At 39.9% G+C, this 21347-nt stretch overlaps 3 protein-coding genes across 3 annotated transcripts in view; all 3 read left to right on the forward strand.

Moving 5' to 3' along the window:
* The first annotated feature begins 768 nt into the window (after positions 1-768).
* Positions 769-4806, forward strand: LOC310853192 (NADH dehydrogenase [ubiquinone] 1 alpha subcomplex subunit 5-like). The gene is made up of 5 exons (XM_083757434.1): positions 769-828; positions 1874-1918; positions 3118-3234; positions 3745-3810; positions 4604-4806. The coding sequence occupies exons 1-5, from the start codon at positions 808-810 to the stop codon at positions 4703-4705; spliced, it is 351 nt and encodes a 116-aa protein (XP_083613560.1). The 5' UTR covers positions 769-807; the 3' UTR covers positions 4706-4806.
* A 555-nt stretch (positions 4807-5361) lies between these two features.
* LOC310853738 (endothelial differentiation-related factor 1 homolog) lies at positions 5362-5864 on the forward strand (the record flags this gene model as incomplete). Its single annotated transcript, XM_083758154.1, has 1 exon — positions 5362-5864. One exon carries the CDS (start codon positions 5362-5364, stop codon positions 5806-5808), a length of 447 nt encoding a protein of 148 aa, XP_083614280.1. The 3' UTR covers positions 5809-5864.
* Positions 5865-7792: 1928 nt separating this feature from the next.
* Positions 7793-21347, forward strand: part of cog5 (component of oligomeric golgi complex 5) — a 93382-nt gene continuing 79827 nt past the window's right edge. Inside the window, exons 1-5 of the mRNA XM_083758092.1 lie at positions 7793-7850; positions 10223-10362; positions 11253-11310; positions 12101-12155; positions 13364-13433. Of these exons, the coding sequence (XP_083614218.1) occupies positions 7805-7850; positions 10223-10362; positions 11253-11310; positions 12101-12155; positions 13364-13433 (369 nt within the window). The 5' untranslated portion in view covers positions 7793-7804. The remainder of the gene's footprint in view (positions 7851-10222; positions 10363-11252; positions 11311-12100; positions 12156-13363; positions 13434-21347) is intronic.

The raw sequence follows: 21347 nt of genomic DNA on the forward strand, positions 1-21347 counted from the left end.
ACAGAGAGTAGAGACTAGTGGGTATTATTGTCACTCCAACTTTTAATTCTGTCAGTACAGGATGTTACCTTTGGTTATATATACGTATAATTGAGTGACCATTCTCAGTACAGCAGGAAAAGTCAATTGATCAATCCTATCCCAGATACTATCTGTGTGTGTGTGTGTGCGTGTGCGTGTGTGTGAGAAACTTTGTGAGGTAATTAAGCTCTGGCTTTTTGAATAAAACTGAAAATGACATGTAAGTTGTTTTGTGTCTCAATGGTTTTATGTAACTTTTATGCTGCCTTATAGGCTACAGAGTTAACTGTCATAATGTCATTAAGTCTGACATCGTGGACTCCATATATGGATTTGCCTGAGTCGTGACATAACCGGGGTGACATTAGCACTAGCAAACGATATAAAAGGCACTGTAATCTAAGACTAAACTGATGACGATCCCCATAATCGACAATCTCCAAGACTTCATCTTAAAATTCCACTCTCCATTCTAAACCTGGTATTTGGCCATACAACCTTAATTTCTCCAGCTCATCGAGATTGATACACAATGAGTAATTGCTTGGGTTGCCAATTTCCATGCAGCAACCATCAGCTTAAATGTTATGTTTTCACTTCAATTTTTCTGCAAGAATCCCCTGATACATTGACAACCGGTCAATACTTTGGTATTTTTGATTATAGACCGGCTGTTTATTAGCCAAAATAAAAACAGCCTATTATTTTGGCTTTCGTCGTGACTCGTGCGACGAAGTCTATGCAGACGTCATTTTGAGGGGCCGGAACAAGTGGACATAATCAGTGATGGCTGGATTGCTAAAGAAGGTACACATGGAGGTCATACTATTGTTTTGTTTTATACACTGTACGTATGCGTATTGTCAATACAGTGAGTCGCGTAAACTGAACTGATTCTGTGTGATAATCATAGGGTTATATATCATTAATTTATTGGTAATCTGAAAGCAAATCGGCGCAGGTCGTGTTAGCTGGTATGCTAGCACTAGCTAAAGATAAACAACATCTTTCACTGTTAATTTTGGCTTCACTTAAAATAATAGGCGTACAAAAAAAACAGGCTTTTATGCGAGGACGCAACACAATTGTGCAAATCGTCGTGGATAATGGCAAAACTTTTATAAAAATGTAATGTATTACAAATGTAATAGAACGGTGCTTTCTTGCCATAACTGTCAGTGTTTATGTTCTGTTGTGCATAAACGGCTTCTCAATGCTTTTGGCTGGCAGGCTTTAGGCTAATGGGCAGCTATTATATAATTTTTGAAGTCCAAACTCTGCTGCCTGAATTGATTTATCCACACTCACAAATCCATGTTATATGAGACTTTGACCTACAGCCTGTATCTGAGCTGTTCGATTATATAAATGACAAAGTTATACCGCAATCGTTAACACAAATATTCTGTATTTTGTCATATAGCTGCAAATCTGCAATCAAAGTATTGAACCGGTGTTCAAAATGTTTTCCTGTTGGGAGATGGTATAGCCCAAAATGTCAGAAAACCTTTATGTAGGGTCCCGAAAGGGGCTAGTATAGCCTATAAAGCAGTAGTCTCAGACCATTTTAATTTCAAGGTCCTTGGAAGGGCCTTGGAAGTTGCCCAGGAGGGCATATATGACAACAGACTATGTGAGCTTGCCTTGTAGATCTTCCATCTCCACTACTTTTTGAGAATGTTTGAAAATATGCAAAACCTCAAGGCCCAAAAGCCAAACAGAAATGGAATTTGTATTCCAGTCCAGTGTTCAACGACAGAAACGCAATGAAATTGATAATCGCAATTATTCAACTTGTGTTGAGTTTTGAAGTTGTTTAACTCTGTTTGTCTTTCCCTGCTTCCTTTTTTAGACCACAGGTCTAGTGGGCCTGGCCGTGTCCAAGAATCCTCATGAGGTAAGAAAGCACTCCCAGTGAATACAGTCTCCCCAAAATGCAGGACCCCTTGAGACCTGGAAACGCATCCATGTCACTTTAGCTTTTAACCACTTTATTACCATCATTATTTTATGCTTTAGCTATTGAAAAATATCAGATATACAAGCTCATAGCGCATCACCGGGTGCCGTGCTATGAACTTGTACATCTGCTATTTTTTTTAAATTAACTCAAATCTTTGCTTAATCCATTTTGGGCGGGAACCCCTTTTGGTGTTAGCATTATGTTGTGCTTTAGCTATTGAAAAATAGCAGATCTACAAGCTACGAGCTTGTAGGTCTGCTACTTTTGAAAAATCGAAGAACGACTGACATAGAAACATAGATTTTTCAGAAAACTGTCGGGATGTAGAAGACATTTTACTAGAATCTGATCTCAGGTCAGCATGGGTTAAGGGAGGTCCCTGGAACAAAATATTTTGAAATGAGGGTCAGTGGCCAAATTTATATAATTCTAGGGGTCCTTGACATGAAATAGTTTGAGCTCCACTCATTATAGAAACATAGGTTTTCTATATGATAAGCATCCCAATCTTGTAGATCGGCTGTCTTCACTAATTTCAGCCTACAAAATACATTAAAATTGACTACACCCTTGCATCATTTTAAAACCTTGGTGAGCATACATACCCCCACAATATGTAACTGTTCTTAGATCATTTTGAAATTGGTTTTAACTTGTTTTAGTTTTAGCTTTTTATTTTTAAACATGTACAGTAATTCACTTGTTTTTCTTTTCCTGATCTTCTGATGTAATGTGATGTTTCTTTTCTATATGATTGTATTGCTCGACACTGAATATGAGTTTGATTACTCACTAATTTTGAGAATTAATAAAACTTGAATGAATGAATATGATCCCCACAAAAGGGAAAGATTATCAATTATTTAAAATTATTATTGATTATATTGCTGAATCAATTAAATCGATACATTTGATTAACTGTTGCACATCTAAAGATATTGATATTTATTGATGCAGCGCAACAGAAACGGGCACGTCAACCTTTAAGTTATACTGGAGCTAGTTTGGTTAACAATGTACTGAGCCCATTGTGCTCCTTGAATCTTTGCATGTTCAAACGTGGACCACAAGGTCTCCGATGTGAATACTTTGATCAGTTTGGACACCTTCAACCATGTTTGTGTTCACCACAGCGCCTGAGGATTCTGTACACCAAGATCCTGGAATCGGTGCAGACCATGCCTCAGGACGCCGCCTACAGAAAGTACACCGAACAGCTGACCAACGATCGCTTCCAACTCGTCAAAACGGTATGTGCCAATGTCACACCAAGTAAAATAGTTAACCACTTACTTAAACCCTTTAGTCGAGACTTAGTCGAGTACATCAGACCTGAATTTGCTCTACTTTCTTCTACACACCAAATCGCTTCGCCAGTTACATTGCGATGCAAATGTGACCTTTGCTTTTTGGCTAATGCCCCTCCTTCCCTGAATATGGAAGCAACAATCATTAATTGTATGGCTATCTTATAAAGATATAAGGTCCACAAAGTACTGTGTTACAAGTTACAACAACAGCAATAATACAAAAGAGGTTATATATAAGAGGTGTGTATATATATATATATATATATCTGTGGTCGTGAAGCTCATCAATTGTACAGAAATATCAATTAAAAACAAACAATAAGACAGTCTGCGTTAGTCGTGCTTAGCACATGCTCCCTCCAGTTGATTGTTGGTAAAATCATTTCTGTTTGAGAGAGTTGAGTGAACAGATCAGATTGATCAATTAAGTCTCCTCTTATCTATTCAAAGGAGCAGGATGTTGGGAAGCTGGAGCAGAAGATTAACTGTGGTCAGATCGAGGAGGTAATTTTCCAGGTAGGTCACTTCTCACACCTCAACTGAACCTCACTTTAATTACTATTTCTGCCTGATCTTCTATTGTCTGCATTTTTGTTTCCAGTATTTAACCCATTCTGGGCGGGAAGTGGGAACCCCTTTTGTTGTTTTAAGCATTATGTTATGCTTTAGCTGTTGAAAAATTGCAGATCTACAAGCTCATAGATTAACTCTATGAACTTGTAGGTCTGCTATTTTTGAAAATCGTGAAAATGTGGCGCAAATCTTTGAATATATATTATTTCAGAGCGAACGATTTTAACTGCTTCTGGGGGGTCCCTGGAACTACATATTTTGAGATGGGGTTCAGCGGCCAAATACATATAATTCTTGGGGTCCTTGAAATGAAATAGTTTGAGAACCACTGACAAAGAAACAGGTTTTTCAGAAAACTGTCATTTGGCATTTGTAGAATCGTCCTCCGGTCTAAATGGGTTAATACCTGAGGCCGATTATACAAATGCCTTCTAACCCAGTAGTTCTCAAACCTTTTCGTGCCTGTTGTCAAAGACACCCACATTTATATATTTGGCCACAGACCCTTCTATCTCAAAATGTTTTGTGCCAGGCACCACCAGAAGACTTTTGTGTTAAAAAAAAACCCACTTTCAAGATTTTTCAAAAAAATAGCAGATGTACAAGCTCTAAAAAGACACGTATGCTATACAGAAATACCGGAAGAGATTTTGTTTCCACAATTCAGTGTTTAAAATATAAATATGTAAACTGTATGTAATCAAGCCCTTTTTCCTGTTGTGTCCTCCCGTTGCAGGCAGAGTGTGAGCTGGCTCTGTCCAGAAAAATGTCGGAGTGGAAGCCATGGGAACCACTCATCGAAGAACCCCCTCCCAACCAGTATAAATGGCCCATCTAAACTGATATTATTTATTGTAATATTATATATGTTCACATGTGTATTAGATCCATGCCATACTTATAAATAAATGTACAAATATACATAAAATAATAATTAATTTTGTATGATCTTCATTTAAAAATCAAAAGAAAGCCTTAAGGAAAACAACAATGTTTCCTGATATGTTGTATGGATGTTATTTACATGTTTACAACAATACAACCAGAGGTCTAATAGAATAATAACATTTGGCACATTTTAGGACATATTCCAAATTAGATTCTTAAAGGACAATCCTGTTTTGAATGACTGGATAGTGATATGGTTAAATGATTCATTCGCCAAATGGATGTCCACTGATAGATTGTGATGACTTTTTAATCATGTTTTGGTAACATGTTTATGCCTTACATAGTCACTCCAACACCACCACACCACACCAACTCCACACTGCACAGTAGCAGTTGGAAGTATCCGTTTTGTGTGGAGGTATGTCTTCATGTCATCAATGATTACTCATGCTGTCTATGATGTCATTACACTACAGTGATGTCACAGTGACACAAAGGGGGCCTTTATAACTTGGACTAATAGGTGGATTTTCCAAAAATACATTTCTGTGACAGTATTAATACTCTATTTAGCCTCAGCCATTGTTACACAGTTCTTGGAAAATGTCAGAATCCGACTGGGACACCGTGACCGTCTTGAGGAAGAAAAGGACTGCTGGTTCCGCCAAATCCAAGGAGGCCGTTACCGCCGCGCAAAGACGCGGGCAGGAAATCGAGACAACAATGAAATGGGCTGCAGGACAGAACAAGCAGCACGTTGTGACCAGGACCAATGCAGCCAACTTGGACGGCGAGACGGAAGAACTGCGTCACACCAAGGTTCCCCTGGAGGTGGGCAAGGTCATCCAGCGGGGAAGACAGGAGAAAGGCCTGTCCCAGAAGGACCTCAGCACTAGAATCAACGAGAAGCCTCAGGTCATTGCTGAATATGAAAGTGGGAAAGCAATTCCAAACAACCAGGTCATGGGTAAGATGGAACGAGTCCTTGGGCTGAAACTGCGTGGGAAAGACATTGGCCAACCTTTAGACCCAATTAAATCCAAGAAGTAAAGCTGCCCTCCACCCCCTCACCATTTTTACCTGAACCCATTTAAAGGTGTTTTCACAATGCATGAGGATGTCTGTGTGGCACTGGCATCTTGTACAGGACACTCCAGTCCTGGCGAGCCAGCTGCCCACTTTTTTTCTGACAGAGGCAGGAAATGTGTTTTTTTTAGCGGTGCTAGCTGCTCCAACATTTGCCCAGTTGTTTTTGTCTATCCAGCATGAGAATTGCCCATATATGGTCATGTGCTGTGCATATGGGACCGACTTCTAACCTAAATGTAACCACTACAAACCTTAATTAAATTAACTCATCATAGACATGCACCGATTTTTTTTTAAATAATGTATTATTATACAGGATAAGGGAAGAACACGACCTCCCAAATGCTCCCAAACCTTTCAGCCCAAGACACAAAATATGTCACCTTCAGCTCCTGGGACCCAAACTTACAGAAATACACTTCCCTGTTTATTTTTTTATTTTTTTAATAACTGATCAACAAGTGCAAACAATGCGATGTGAACTGCTGTGAACTTATATATATCTTCTATTTTCACAATTTATTTTTGTATTGTGCTAGGCTAGCCCCTCCAACGCCTTGCTTTCGGAAATTACGTATGGCAATACGGTAGGCCTACTATGTTAGTTTAAAGAAGTGAGGTGCCCCTGACTTTAAACAAGTGTGATTAGATTTTTAATACTTTTCAAAATCTTTTAAATTACATTTTTTATTTTTTATTTATGTATGTATTTAATACTATTTATGTATTTATTTATTTATTTATGGTGGGGAGGTCTGTATTCCTTTTATGCCCATATGGAGATGTATCTGTCTGATGTTATCTGTATCCCTTTGGCCCATAGCCTTATATCAAGATCTCTATGTGTCCGTCTGTCTGTCTGTCATTTATACTTCTATATCTCAATACAAATATCGTACTTTTTTCCCCAATTATTTGGCATCTTTAGTTTCCAATTACTTTGAAGATTTAATGTATCACATTACTATGAAATTGTGCATTTTCCGTCAGTTGTTCGGTTGGTGAGGCCCCCATATGGTCATGCCTCGTCACATGTGATGTCATCAATATTAAGCCCATATATGGAGATCCCTGATGTCATCAATATTGGCCATCAACTCTACATCATTCTGACCTCAAACCCTTAGATCTCCATATATGGAGCTGACCTGTTATGACATTCTATACGTTGATACTTCCCCACCCATCCATCCTTCCTATTCGATGTCTCCCATTTGACTCCCTGCAGCTGATCTGACCCCCCATGCCAAAGCGCCAGCGCTCGCCCAGCACTCTGCTGTCACCCAGGTGGATATGTAAAAGGAAAGGTACTATGTTTACCCAGGGTAACTGGACTAAGCCCAATAACTTGTTTACAGCCAGGCCCTGCTCATAGAACATTTCATGGTAGGGGTTCAATGCCTTGTCCAAGGGCACTTGATCTGACCCCCCATTCTGCTGTCACCCAGGCAATATGTTGATCTGACCCCCCATTCCAAAGCGCCAGAACTCGCCCAGCAGACCTCGCCCTTTAGGGGTGGAGGTCGCTTCTCGCCCTCAGGCGTCTTGGTAATTAGGCTACAAAACATAATCTAGGCTACTACATTAATCATTTATTAAGCCCTATTTTATTTCTTATTTTTCGTATAGCCTATTCAAAAATAGCCAATCTACTAAACACTCACAAGGTTTAAATACAGGACTTTTACTACTTTTACTTAAGTTAAAAAACAAATATATGTAGGCCTACATATAAAAAATGTGAGTATGTTAGTTTAGTTAGATCTTCCACCACTGAGATGTTTCACACTTGCTTTGGAAATGTAAACGCATGTTTTCTCATGCCAATAAAGCTTTTGCCCCATACTGCAAGTTTGAAATGATATCCACCCATGTGATGTGTCCACCAGAGGGCGACAGAGACCGTTTGTCGCTGTCTCTCGTCGCATCTGTTGTGCGTCACTGATTAAGTGTCAACATGGAGGGGAGCGGAGAAGATTCCACGAATTCACTTCTGAAAGATGGTAAAAAAACAACTAAAACAAAGCTGAATTGTATTAGTATTTCAATCCCGTTTGAACATCGTGTTATGATCGTACACACGTGCATGTTGTTTGCTCATTAATTCCGCGAAATGCGTCATTAATTGAATTTGAAGTCGCAGCAGTAGTTGTCGTATGAGGATGTATGAGGCACTGTGTTGAAGCATCCAGGAACCGAATACACGTAGCTGCCTGCAGTGCTTTGTTAAACATACGGTAGTAAAACAATAATGATATAAATATAAAACGTATAAATGTTATTATAGGAAGTGTACGTGATATTTCCATGTTTATCTGTCAGTTTTAGTTTTATATTGACTTCTTTCATCACTTCGAATTTCACTTTATTTATTTTTAAATCCTGTATCCTGTGTGAGTTCTAGCTCTCTCTATTTTGGAATGGACACAGTTTGTATCTCAGCTGAAAATGCATTTGTAGCCGCAATTTGCAACTCTAGATTTTTTTACAATGGGTTGAATCTAGAGTTGCAATAAGCTCCATCCACTTCCTATTCATGATTTTCGGTTTCTGATCTGCTGGTCTTAAATGACGTTAAACTCACCAACATTGCAGCTGTAGTCCAAGCTTGAATTATCCTCTTTCAATCTGCCGAGCTTGTTTTTCATAAAAATCCCCCGTAGACATGTTATGAGTTACTTTCTGTCCAAAATATTCCAAGAGTGACATTTCCGAGCCGCCATTTGTATTTTTGCAACGTGCCGTAAAACAAGATGTGAGGGGGAGCGCTTGTTTAATAGAAGGCTGTGTGTGATGGGGCGTCGCACTGTGTCTGCCTCTTCTTTGGGTGTCTTACCTGCGCAGGTAAGATTCTATTAAACAAGCGCTCCCCCTCACATCTTGTTTTACGGCACGTTGCAAAAATACAAATGGCGGCTCGGAAATGTCACTCTTGGAATATTTTGGACAGAAAGTAACTCATAACATGTCTACGGGGGATTTTTATGAAAAACAAGCTCGGCAGATTGAAAGAGGATAATTCAAGCTTGGACTACAGCTGCAATGTTGGTGAGTTTAACGTCATTTAAGACCAGCAGATCAGAAACCGAAAATCATGAATAGGAAGTGGATGGAGCTTATTGCAACTCTAGATTCAACCCATTGTAAAAAAGTCTAGAGTTGCAAATTGCGGCTAATGCATTTGCTGTTACTGGAAAAAACAACAAATGCTATCAGAATATACAGCTATTTAACATCTATTTTAAAGTAATAGTATATTACTTTGCCCTTATGCTGCAATTTGCGACTCTAGATTTTTAAGTGGTACAACCTTCATTTAGCTTTGCGTGTCTGTGGGTGGGTGGTAGCCCTAGCTCTGGTCAGTATTATACTAGCTCTAATGAAACACATTAATAGAGCTATGGATCAGAGCTAGTAGCCCTGAATGGCTCTGTTGTTACATACATGTACATTGCAAAGTATTTCACATACTGAGCCATAGAACACCCAGGTTAATTGCTGTTCGGGTTCAAAATGTGCGGCCTAAATGTGATAAATGCTCCGTTTATACTCACCCATTAAATAATTCCAAAGACGTGGAGTGAAATATGGTCCTCTAGTTTTATACCCATCTGACAGAGAATGTTGTCTGTGTGAATCTCATGGAAAGGTGGAGCTATTTTACTAAACGCAAGTTTTCTGCCAGAACTTGAGGACAATAGATCTGACTCCAAGTCAATTCTTTATTGGGTGAGTACACAATTCAGTGCGGAGCAGATTTATGCAGCGCATGTCAGTCAGTCCACTAACCGCGTGGGGATGGGACCAATCTATGGCTGTGCATTTGGATGGAATACATGAAATGTATGTAAGATCACAGACAAATCAAATGGGTTCAGATCTGAGCCAAGGCTCCTCCCGAGTTTCTGGACGTCAAAACAACCAGCAGTCGTGGCTGATCAGTGTGGTGGTGGTTACCTGCAGAAACGCTAGAGAATCTACACACCCCTTTTAGTAACTTTATTTAGGCACTATTTACAAATGGCTAGTGTTTCTGCAGGTTGAAAACACCACCACACTACTCCAATGGCTGATGACTGCTGGTATAGAGGGAAATTATGGATTTTTATTGTTTTTTTATGTTGTTACACAGGGCAAATATATTATACATACGATGCCTTTAGCAAAAGACGATTCACTTACTGCACTTTTAACAAGACTAGATTAGAGCTGATGAATCAGAATCTTTGGTATGGTTCCCTTTTAATGCAAAAATACATAAATAATAATAATAATCTGCTCTATTACCACCTGTGTCAGTTGTGACAAAATGATAGAATCATCTACATAACATGACTCCCCCCCCCCCCCCCCCCCCTCTACTTTCTTTTCGCAGAATGCTACGTAGATTTCTTGACGGAGGACTTTGACGTGAAGACGTACACCGCTCAGGCCATCCAACATGCTTTCATCGCTGAGCAGCTGGCCAAGCTGGCGCAGGGGATCAGCCAGCTGGACAGGGAGCTACACAGCCAGGTACAGCCAGTTGCAGTGGTGGAAAGTAACTAAGTACTTTTGCTTAACCCATTCTGGGCGGGAACACCTTTTGGTGTTTTTAAAGCATTATTGCGAACGCAACAAGGTTGTAGGTCTGCTATTTTTCAAAAATCGTGAAAATGCGGTACAAATCTTTTAATATATTCTTTCAGAGTGAACGTTTTTAACTAAAACCTTTGCTTCTGAGGGGTTCCTGCAAGAACATATTTTCAGATGGTGGTCGGTGGCCAAATAAAAAGCTTGCTAAATAAATACATTGATTGTGCGCAGATCTGAGTGTGCGGAGCTTCCTTTTATTTTTCTCATGTTCCCTTTGTGGCTCCAGCACCTCTCTTAAGTTTTTTCAGCAGATGAGCGGTGGTTCTTTTTACATTTTTTGGGGTCCTTGACATGACATATTGAGCACCACTGATATAGAAAGGTTTTTCAGAAAATTGGCAGGGACACCTGTGACACTTGTATAAATTGTTAATTTAATTTGAAGTAATGTGTTTGCATTAAGTGTTAAAAGCATTTAGTTGCTAGTTAGCTTTTTCATTAGTCACTAATATGTAATCATACTATAATTCAGTCAATGTCTGTGTGTCTGTGTGTCACTGTGACTGCCGTAGCTCCTCACTGCCTGCACCAATCGCTCCCACTTTTCACACAGGCATTGACCATAATAATATGGAGGGCGTAACGAAGCCCTTTTTTCGATTTGACACATTAATGATTAATAATGAATTTATTAGTTAATTTAAAAAGCGAATACGCACCCAGGGCGCAGTACCCCCCGTGGGTACTGCGCCCGTCTCACAACGGGTAAGGGCTAGTGTATTTAATATACCGGTAATTGATTTTGAAATTGTGCTCTTACTGCTGCCCAGGTGGTGGCCAGACATGAAGACTTACTGGCTCAAGCAACTGGGATAGAGTCTCTTGAAGGTAAAGCATGATTCAACCACCCTCATAAAGGACTACGTTTTACTTTTGTGTCTGGTAGTGGCAACATCACGTCAGGCTGTTGCACGTCTCAGGATTGACCACAAGAGGGAGCTAGTATATTAAAGTAAGAACCACACAAATTAAACAGCATCTCTTGTTAACCACTTCCTATGCTGAGGGCCAAATTATGTCCAGAATACCGAGGGCTGCAACATGGGGATTCAGCTGTTCTTTTTTGTTTTTGCACAGATGGTGTTGTTACTGCTCTTTCAACAATTATTATTATTATTATTATTATTATTATTATAGCACCTGTGAATTCTGGAATGATGCAATTCTGGAATTATGCTAATTTGGAACGCATGACCTGGTTATGCAATATATCTACTGTACCGGTTGTCAGAGTGTCCCTTTTATGCCCAATATGGAGACTGCCATGTTTATGGCCATATGGATATGCTGTATCTGTATCCGTGTCCCTTTTTATGGAGATCCTGATATACTGATGTCTTCAGTATATGGCCACATACAGTATATGGGCATATAGTATTATGGCCATATCGGTTGTATCAGCGGTTCTGCAGGGTTGAGATGTGCCTGGGACGGACGGACAGACAGATGGACAGACACATGAGACCTATACGATTCCCAAGGAGGCAGAATCCAATGCAACGCTGTAGTGTACAATGGAGAATAATTCTTGTTCATGGCTCACATGCCCATCATAAGCATGCTTATGTTCAAGGTTCAAAACACGCGCGAGATGTTTTCCTCTCGTTGTGTCTGACAGGTGTCCTACAGATGATGCAGACGAGGATCAGCGCTCTGCAGGGAGCCGTTGACAGGTGACCATGTGACTTTCCGTAGCCCAGAGAGAATGCTGTCTCTCGCATAGTCATTATCTCAACATCTCAACTCACATTATGTGGATGTGTGGCCATTTAAGCCTTTAAGACCTGAGGCCGATTCTACAAATGCCTTTTAAATCGGTAGTTCTCATGCTTTCAAGATTTTTGTTTTTGTATTGGTAATATATATCTGCTATTTTTGAATAGCCCAACGCAAAAATCTAAAATGACACGGATTCTTTCCCGGTTTTAATGGGTTAGAATCTAACCCGTTAAAACTGAGAAAGCATCCGTGATCAACAAACTAAATGCAGACTTTCCTTTCACCGTTTTCCCATTTAGTTGTTGTGCACAACATAGAAAAGGCTTTGAATTGTAATTGTTCAGAACCTGAAGCTTCCCAAAACCTGTGTAGTTCTGTGATTGATATTGACAGAATTTTTTTATTTTATTTTTAAGAGCTAAGGGTTAGTTAACCCATTTTGGGCGGGAACCCCTTTTGGTGTTTCAAGCATTACTCTATACTTGGCACGCTACGAGCTTGTTGCGAATTCAGTGAGCACTAACTATGAGACCCTGCAGATCGTGTCTGCCTGTCTGTGTGTGTGTCTGCCCGCCACCAGAGGGCGCAGCTGTAGCACACACACACACACACACACACACACACAGTAGAAAACTTACAAAAATTACTAACTAAAAAGAAAAAAAAAGTAAGTAATTTATTCTAATTGTTGTTATTGCAATTTACGAGCTGCGTTCGCTTCCCGCGTTTGCGCGTCTTACTTGTAGGTCTGCTATTTTCGAAAATCTTGAAAATGTGGTGCAAATCTTTGAATGTATATTCTTTCAGAGCAAACATTTTTAACTCAAATATTTGCTTCTGAGGGGTCCCTGAAACAACATATTTTCAGATTGGGGTCGGTGGCCATTACAATTTTTGGGGTCCTTGACATGAAATATTGAGCACCACTGATATAGAAACAAACAATTTCGACGTCAGGCCTAAATGGGTTAAGTACCACCTCCTGAGCAGGTTCTCACATTAGGATGTGAGAACCAGAACCTTATCAGAAAGCGAGCGATCAAAGAGGTTCTACCATTGGATATTTCACACAGCATGGAGGCATTGACGTCTTATGATGAATCTTTCGATGCCATGGGTCCTTATTGAAGCTCTCGCACAATCTCTTTGTGTTCTCACACAGGATAAGGACTAAGATCGTTGACCCTTACAACAAAATTGTGGCCAGGACTACCCAACTCGCCAGACTGCAGGTATGGTCAATTCTAAGCCCCAACACACAGATCTGGGCCCCATGCACCACGAAGCAGGATTCGGGGGGTTTAGCGAGGTAACGGCTTATAATGGCCAAAATATGGACGCCAGGTTGAAAGTAGTTATATTTATAATAGGATTCAATTTTATAAGGCAGCCTTTCTTTAGTGACTATAATGCTGCCCTGCAATTCCGGACCCGTGTTCTGTAACTTCAAATTGTGATACATGCATGATGCATGAATACACATCTGGGCCTGTCAATATGGACTGCCTGATTGCCAGCCCAATCTTTGTGTGTGCGCGCGCGCGTGTGTGTGTGTGTGTGTGTGTGTGTGTGCGCATCTGTGTCTCTCTCTCTCGCCCCTGTATGCAGTGAGCGTCTGTGCAGAGCTTAATTGGTTTGACCTTGTTTTCCAAACGGCAAACATCTTAAAATTTAGTCTGCTATTTTGGGAAGTGTTGCGTGGAGGCAGATAAGTATTGATAGTGTGTCAAGCCTCTAATGTTTACTTGATTATATTCATATAATCTTATCTATTTTGATTTATCTTGTGAGGGCTTTTCAATTATTATATGATGATGAGAATTTGGGAATCCACATCTAGGCACGTAACGATATATCGTATATCAATATATATATCGATATTAATCCCGACGATATGAATCGATTCATTGAAATAAAAAAATCTATTTCGTGAAATGTGAGCTTTAGTCATATTCCATCATATTCAATACCATATTCAAGTGATTTGGAGAGAAATGATAGTCACTTTCAGTAGTAGAGCGCTGTAGAGGGGAGCTGTGTGTGTCTGTCACTGTGCCCAGGTGATGATGGTTGTTGATGCTCATCAAGGAAGGCAATTATGTTTCTGCACTGTCAAAAGTAATGTTACTTCTTTTGCAATGTAGTTAAATAAAAAATCTCAGGGGGGAAGAGAAAAAAAAACAGTAATTTTTCTTTAAAATATATACTTTTTTTAATATTGTGAAAAATCGTATCGTGATTCGTGAGTTGAGTGAATCGTTACATGCCACCACATCCTACATCTACATCCTGTAACTATTGCTGAAATGCCTATATTAAGGTCAATTTATAACATTCCTTGTAGTGTTATCGGAATCATTTCATTTTGTACACAGAATCCCCCCCCCCCCCAGGATAGGAATGCTAGGGTTCAATATTGGTTAAGGTAAAAAGGCAAAAACAGTTCCTTTCACAGTACACAAAGATTTGTCGGCCCCTATGGGTGCTCACACCCTCTAATCTACACAGTGTTTTTATTGATCCAGCACCCATTGTATTGACTATTGAGATGTGCATGTTTTTTTTAAATGGCTTATTTGCAGTGATATTATAAGCCTATTAATGTATGCCTTCACTCAGTGTGGTTTTTGGCCAGCATTATTTGACAGCTGCGGCTGTGTTCCTTTTTGCATGGATTATGTATTTGAATTGTTCAAATAGTTGTTTGAACAATTGTTCAATAGCTGGCTCCTCATTTGTGAAATACGCCGCTTTGCTGGCAGAATTGTCTATTTTTTTCATAGCATCATTGGGGAAGTCCTGGGCTGAATAAAGCTCATGGATTAAGAGTTCTTCTCTCTCTCTCTCTCTCTCTCTCTCACTCACTCACTCACTCACTCACTCACTCTCACACACACACACATCTGGCTCGTTAGTGCTTTGCGCTCCTGCGTCTTTCTCTTGTCTTGAGTACATCCACTTATATGTTAATGTCCTCGTGACCGGTGCCTGGTGTGTGGCTGGCTGCTCTCGGTGTCACAAACATGCTCTGAAACGGCACACGGCCCAACCATCTGACCACTTCACTTAACACGGCAAGCTAATTCTGCTGTGTTATAATTGGTGCTTTCAAGACTTTCAAGTGGGCCGTGATCAGGAGAACAGGCTGAGAAACCCATACAGTTCCATCTATGACGATATCCAGTGGCTGTTATTCAGGCATGATATTTATTCTCCAGTCTGTAGGACTGTCTCGTGTGTTTTATAGCACCTTGTCAGAGGCGACGTGTTCCATATAAGAGAATGTTAAGCTGTTGAGATAATCTCAAGTATGTGGCATAGAAGTGTTCATACATTTTGAAAACAAATTTCAAAAATAGTTGAACTACCTTAGATCGTCTATTTCCACATAATGATAATGCAATATTTTTTAGATTTATTTTTCTTTTTTTTTTTATCCCACGATTTTGCAACCCATTTCAATTATCTAATGTAATCCTGGGTGCTACACTTCCTCTGCCATGCTTCCTTAGTAGACAGGGGGGAGGTAGTTTAGAGACCAGGATTACTGCATGTTTTTTGTGAAGGTACCTACCCTATAGACTAGCGTCGCAGTCCCACCCCCTTTCAGAATGACGAGTGGCCCAGGAAATGAATCCCAATACATTTCTCCCATAGGATTTTCTTAAAGTATTTATTTAAAGACGGTTACGCCGCGGACAAAGCCAACTCGGATCGTGACAAATCATGACAATGAACACAATGTTTTGGGCCGATCAAATCATTAGAAAGAAGAAAATAAAGGCAGGAGACAACACTTTGTTTTGTTTTTCTTCTTATAAATTATTTGATCGGCCCAAAACATTGTGTTAATTCTCATGATTTGTCATGATCCGAGTTGGCTTTGTCCGCGGCGTAACCGTCTTTAAATAAATACTTTAAGAAAAGCCTATTGGAAAAATGCATTGGGATTAATTTCCTGGGCCACTCGTCGTTCTGAAAGGGGGAGGGACTGCGACGCTCTATAGGGGACACGGGGAGAACATGCAAACTCCACACCAGAAAGGCCCTTTCGTCAACCCCAACCTCAGGTTTTGGCACTGATGAGAGGAGAGAACACGCCCCCCAGTGCCCTCAGCGTTCCCAGCGGGAATCGAATTCTAGCTGTGAGGCGACAGCACTACCGACTGTGCCACCGTGCCCCTATTTATTATTTATTTGAATTCTTGGTCATATCTGCCCCGTTCAACTTCAGTTGGGGCCTAAAAGCTACACTATTAAATCACTTAATCACAATTATTTCTATGACAATTAATCGTCAAGTAATATTTCATAATCGTGACAGCCCATAATCACACACACGTCCATGCATGCACGCACGCACGCTCACAACTTGAGAACAGTCACGTGAGCGCATGTGCAACTCCGTAGGACCGGTGCTGGCTTCTCTTGTTTGTGCAGCCGAGGGGAAGAGTGATTAAATATTGATAAAAAATGTGTTCTGGAAAAAGGTCACTGTGATTCTGCTACTCTCTCCCGGGCTGCTTGGTCTGTTCTGCAGGTTCCCTGTGTGTGTGTGTGTGTGTGTGTGTGTGTGTGTGTGTGTGTGTGTGTGTGTGAGAGCGCGAGGGAGAGGGAGGGTGTCCCCTCAGCTCTTAGCTGTGCTTACAGTCTTCCAGCCTGTGTTGGCTCTATGACTCAGCCAGTGCTCTCCTCTAGCAGGGTAACCATCGCTCATGCATCCCCTTCCTATGTCCCTGTGCACAGGTCTGGGAGGATGATGGTCCCTGGCTCATTCTTTTTTTATATCAGTGAATCGACGTGAACAATTAAAAAAAATGGCTAAAATTGATTAGACTGATTATTACCATGTAACCTTATTGAGAGAAAAAAAAAACTTTTGATTTCTCCAAAATCGATTTCATTACATTTGTTAAATTAACTAATTATAAATCTAACAATCTTTGTGTGATAGGAACCTTTTAGTTTTTTACAGTAACCAATTAAACCCTACCATCCCTATTCTCTGGGGGAATATTAGCTGAAAACAAACACATCTGTGCCTATTGACTATTGTACATGACAAAATGTAATTCTTCCAATAACAGTGTTATGTACACGTTATAACACTCCTTGTAGTTTTATCATGATAACAACACTGCAAGGAATGTTATTAATTGTGCTTTTCAGCATTTCAGCAATAGCTACAGCTACATCTTTGCTTTGTGCCCTCACAAGATAAGTCAAAATCGATAGATAAGTTGAACACTGCCTGAAAGCTGGTTAAAGGTCAAACCAATTAAGCTCTGCATAGACTCATTGCATAGAGGTGCGAGATGCACGCACTCACGCACGTCGTTAACTTCATGTTTCCGATGCGTTATGCGCAGGACATGTTCAAGTTGTGTTGCGCTAAATGCTTATGTCGTCTCCACAGGCCCCCCCCCCCCCTATTTTGTCATGTTTTGCGTTCATTTTTCACTGGTTGTTTTTCATCCTCTGCTATTAGCTATTTGAGTAACTATTTTTGGCTGAACGTGGTTTCGTCAGATAATGTATTTTTTTTTTCAACTGATGCTTGTAGCTTGGGGTCACCTGACTCACCTCTTAAGAATTCAAGAGGGTGCCCAGTAATATCCCTTGGGCATTTTTAGTTATTAACCCCATAATGCCCGAAACACAAAGAATCCACCCAAAATAGAGTTTTATGGTATTTCATGCAATATACTTAGTTGGTCTAAATGCATCAAATTAGCTTTCTACAGTGTTTATGAATGTGGAGATGGAGATGCACAATGTATTTCATTAATGAATAATGCATTATTAATAAATGCATATTAACCTCTTCATGCCCGAAAACCCCAAAATCCCATAAAATATATCTTTTGAGATATTATACACAGTAATCAAGTCAAATGTATCAAATCTGCATTCTAAACTGTAGCATATTTCTTTTCAGGTGGTTGCATATTAACCCTTTCAAGCCATCTATCTTGAGAATCTTGCACCAAACATCCACCGAACATTTCCCACAAAAATAGGGTTATGATAGCCAATGTATGAAGATCATACATGTGGGCATGTTCAATGTTTTGAACTGACAGAGTACTTTAAATAATACTGGTCTATAAGTAAGATGCCCAGAACATCGAGATGAACCTATGTAGTTTATGGCTGCTCCAACAGTAGTGGCAACATTCAAAATAAAAATAAACGGAATGTCAAAATATCCACCGTGGTGGCTGAGACCAGAGCCATTGAGTAATGGTTGAGACGAAGCAGTGAAAGATACATAACGTCAGTCTTACCCAATACCCAATCTTTCTGTTTTATGAACACAAGGCTGCTGTACTTTATACCTCATACTTTAAAATAAATGCTGTTCATAAAACAGAAAGATTGGGTATTGGGTTAGACTGATATGTATCTTTCAGGACCTTTCACTGCTTCGTCTCAACCATTACTCACTGGCTCTGGTCTCAGCCACCGTGGTGGATATTTTGACATTCCGTTCTTTTTTTTTTTTTTATGTTGCCACTACTGTTGGAGCAGCCATAAACTACACAGGTTCATCTCTACTGTTGGAGCAGCCATAAACTACACAGGTTCATCTCTACTGTTGGAGTAGCCATAAACTACACAGGTTCATCTCTACTGTTGGAGCAGCCATAAACTACACAGGTTCATCTCGATGTTCTGGGCATCTTTGTAATGTTAGTGTTAGTAAAAAACTTGTAAAAGACTAAAGTTTGAGGCAGACTAACATCAGTCACTCTGCCGTTCACTATAGTAGAAGAGGTGCGCCTGGTGAGGGTTTAAACCCTGCAGCTACGTCGAGTCCGCCTACAGGAAATACGTAAGCTGCTGAAAGTGGGCTTTCTGGTGTTCTGTGACTGTCGGATGTTTTTGCCAACATGTTGAATGGGAAAGAAGTTCCTATTCTACATATCCACATTCATGGATAAATACTCTAGAAAGTAAATTTGATGCATTTAGATCTCAAAAGATATATATTTTATGGGATTTGAGGGTTTTCGGGCATGAAGGGGTTAATATGCATTTATTAATAATGCATTATAAATGAAATACACTGCATCTCCACATTCATGAACACTATAGAAAGCTAATTTGATGTATTCAGACCAAGTATCTTGCATGAAATACCATAAAACTCTATTTTGGGTGGATTTTTAGTGTGTTGGACATTAAAGGGTTAGTTCAGTTTTTTTACTTAAGCTGTATGAAATACTTTCCATTAATATAGTGGTTACAACTGTATGAATTGATTGCCCGAGTCCCGTGGTGGGAGTTCTGCTCTAGTTTTGGTCAATATTAAGTAGTTCCGGTTTTGTGGGGGGCACAGGGAGCCACGCAGTAAAAGTAAATAAATTCACAATTTCTTAAATTTGTATTGTTTTGGATGTAGTGATATGGACACAAAAAAACTGCGTTCTGTGTGATAGAGGGGTAAAAAATGAACGAAAGTTGCACTAATATTTTTGAAATAGGTCAACAATACAAATGACGTTAGTTTTGTGGATTCATTTACTTTTAATGCGTGGCCCCCTGTGCCCCCCACAAAATGACCGGAACTACTTCATATTTCACCAAAACCAGGCAATCAATTAATACATTTGCAACCACTATATTAATGGCAAATATTTCATACAGCTTAAGTAAAAGAAATCTGAACTATCCCTTTAAGGGGTTAATAACAAAATATGCCCAAGGGATATCACTGGGCACCCTCTTGAATTCTTAAGAGGTGAACCCAAGCTGCAAGAATCAGTTGAGAAAAAAACTTTATCCGCACCAAACCACGTTCACCCCCACGGCTCCCGGACTATTGGGGTATTGTTCAGTTTCGCTCTAAAAGCCTTTTTGAAATGAGCCTTTTTGTGAAGTGGATTTGAGAGGAAATCAGGTGTTGGTTGTCTCACTGATTAGGCATGTATTAAATCATAGGGTCTGAGTACAAATCTGTGACCTGGCCTTGAGCGGTGCTTTCAGTTTAATCATGTCATTGGTTACATGAAACAACACTTTCATTCTGGACGGAGAATCAGCCAATAAATAGCTGATCTACAAGCTCTCAAACATGTTCTTCTCAATCTATTCTTTTGGCAATGAGATTTGGTGTACAGGAAAAAGTGGCCCAAATGCAGAGACAGCTCGGCTCCAGTTCAATACAGTAAGTCTAGAGGGTTTAAGTGGTTAACCCATTTTGGGTGGGAACCCCTTTTGGTGTTAGCATCATGTTATGCTTTAGCTATTGAAAAATAGCAGATCTACAAGCTCATAGCGCGCCACCGAGTGGCGCGCTACGAGCTTGTAGGTCTGCTATTTTTGAAGAACGACTGACAGAAACATAGCTTTTTCAGAAAACTGTCAGGATATAGAAGACATTTTTAGAATCTGATCTCAGGTCAAAATGGGTAATAATGAATTGCATTTTTATAGCGCTTTTCCAAGTGCTCAAAGCGCTTTACAATGGTTCAACTTCATTCAATCATACATTGGGAGGTGAAGCGGCGAACAGTCGACGCCAAACAGAGTAAAACAGAGTAGCAAACAGACAGCCAACAACCAGTGACGTCATCTCTGTGGGGGCTGCGGGGCTCCAGCCTCCATGAAGAATTCGTAACGCCTCTTTTGTCCTGACTCCTAACAGTACATTTTAACAGCGGGCGAGCATCGGCCGACACATCACCCTATCGCCCAAAAAAATCTAATTCATTTAGTTAGTTAGTTTTAATTACTTTCATCTAAATATACCCTCCTTTGAAAAACAAGGACAGACAAATCTGCCGTCATTATTGGATTTCAAGTCATTCTAAATAATTCTGTTGCGTAATCGTATTACATTAAGATTAAGCCTTCCACAAGGTTATTTTGTTAGGAGCTGGCACATCCTTATCGTCCGTTATGATTCAACCAGCTGAAGCCACTTGAAGTTCTTCCAGCTATAATTAGGTATGACATTATTTTTTATAAGAGCCAATTAACATTTTATAATTGAGTTATTTATCAGACACTATTTGGACCCAGACTGACCTACCAAGTGTAAGGTTGGCGTATTTGACACGGGACCACAAGCCGGATTAATCTGGGTAAATCTTGTATTATATCAATATCCCGCCGCGTTATGAGCTTTCATATCTGCTATT

Source organism: Protomyctophum parallelum (assembly GCF_964188405.1).
Source record: "Protomyctophum parallelum genome assembly, chromosome: 22".
Lineage (NCBI taxonomy): Eukaryota > Metazoa > Chordata > Actinopteri > Myctophiformes > Myctophidae > Protomyctophum > Protomyctophum parallelum.

What these genes read in the sequence shown, in the direction of transcription:
- LOC310853192 (XM_083757434.1), top strand. Translation starts at nt 808, where the DNA reads ATGGCTGGATTGCTAAAGAAG. An exon ending in TGTCCAAGAATCCTCATGAG is followed by an intron (nt 1,919 to 3,117) that starts GTAAGAAAGCAC and finishes TGTTCACCACAG; the next exon opens with CGCCTGAGGATTCTGTACAC. An exon ending in GCTTCCAACTCGTCAAAACG is followed by an intron (nt 3,235 to 3,744) that starts GTATGTGCCAAT and finishes ATCTATTCAAAG; the next exon opens with GAGCAGGATGTTGGGAAGCT.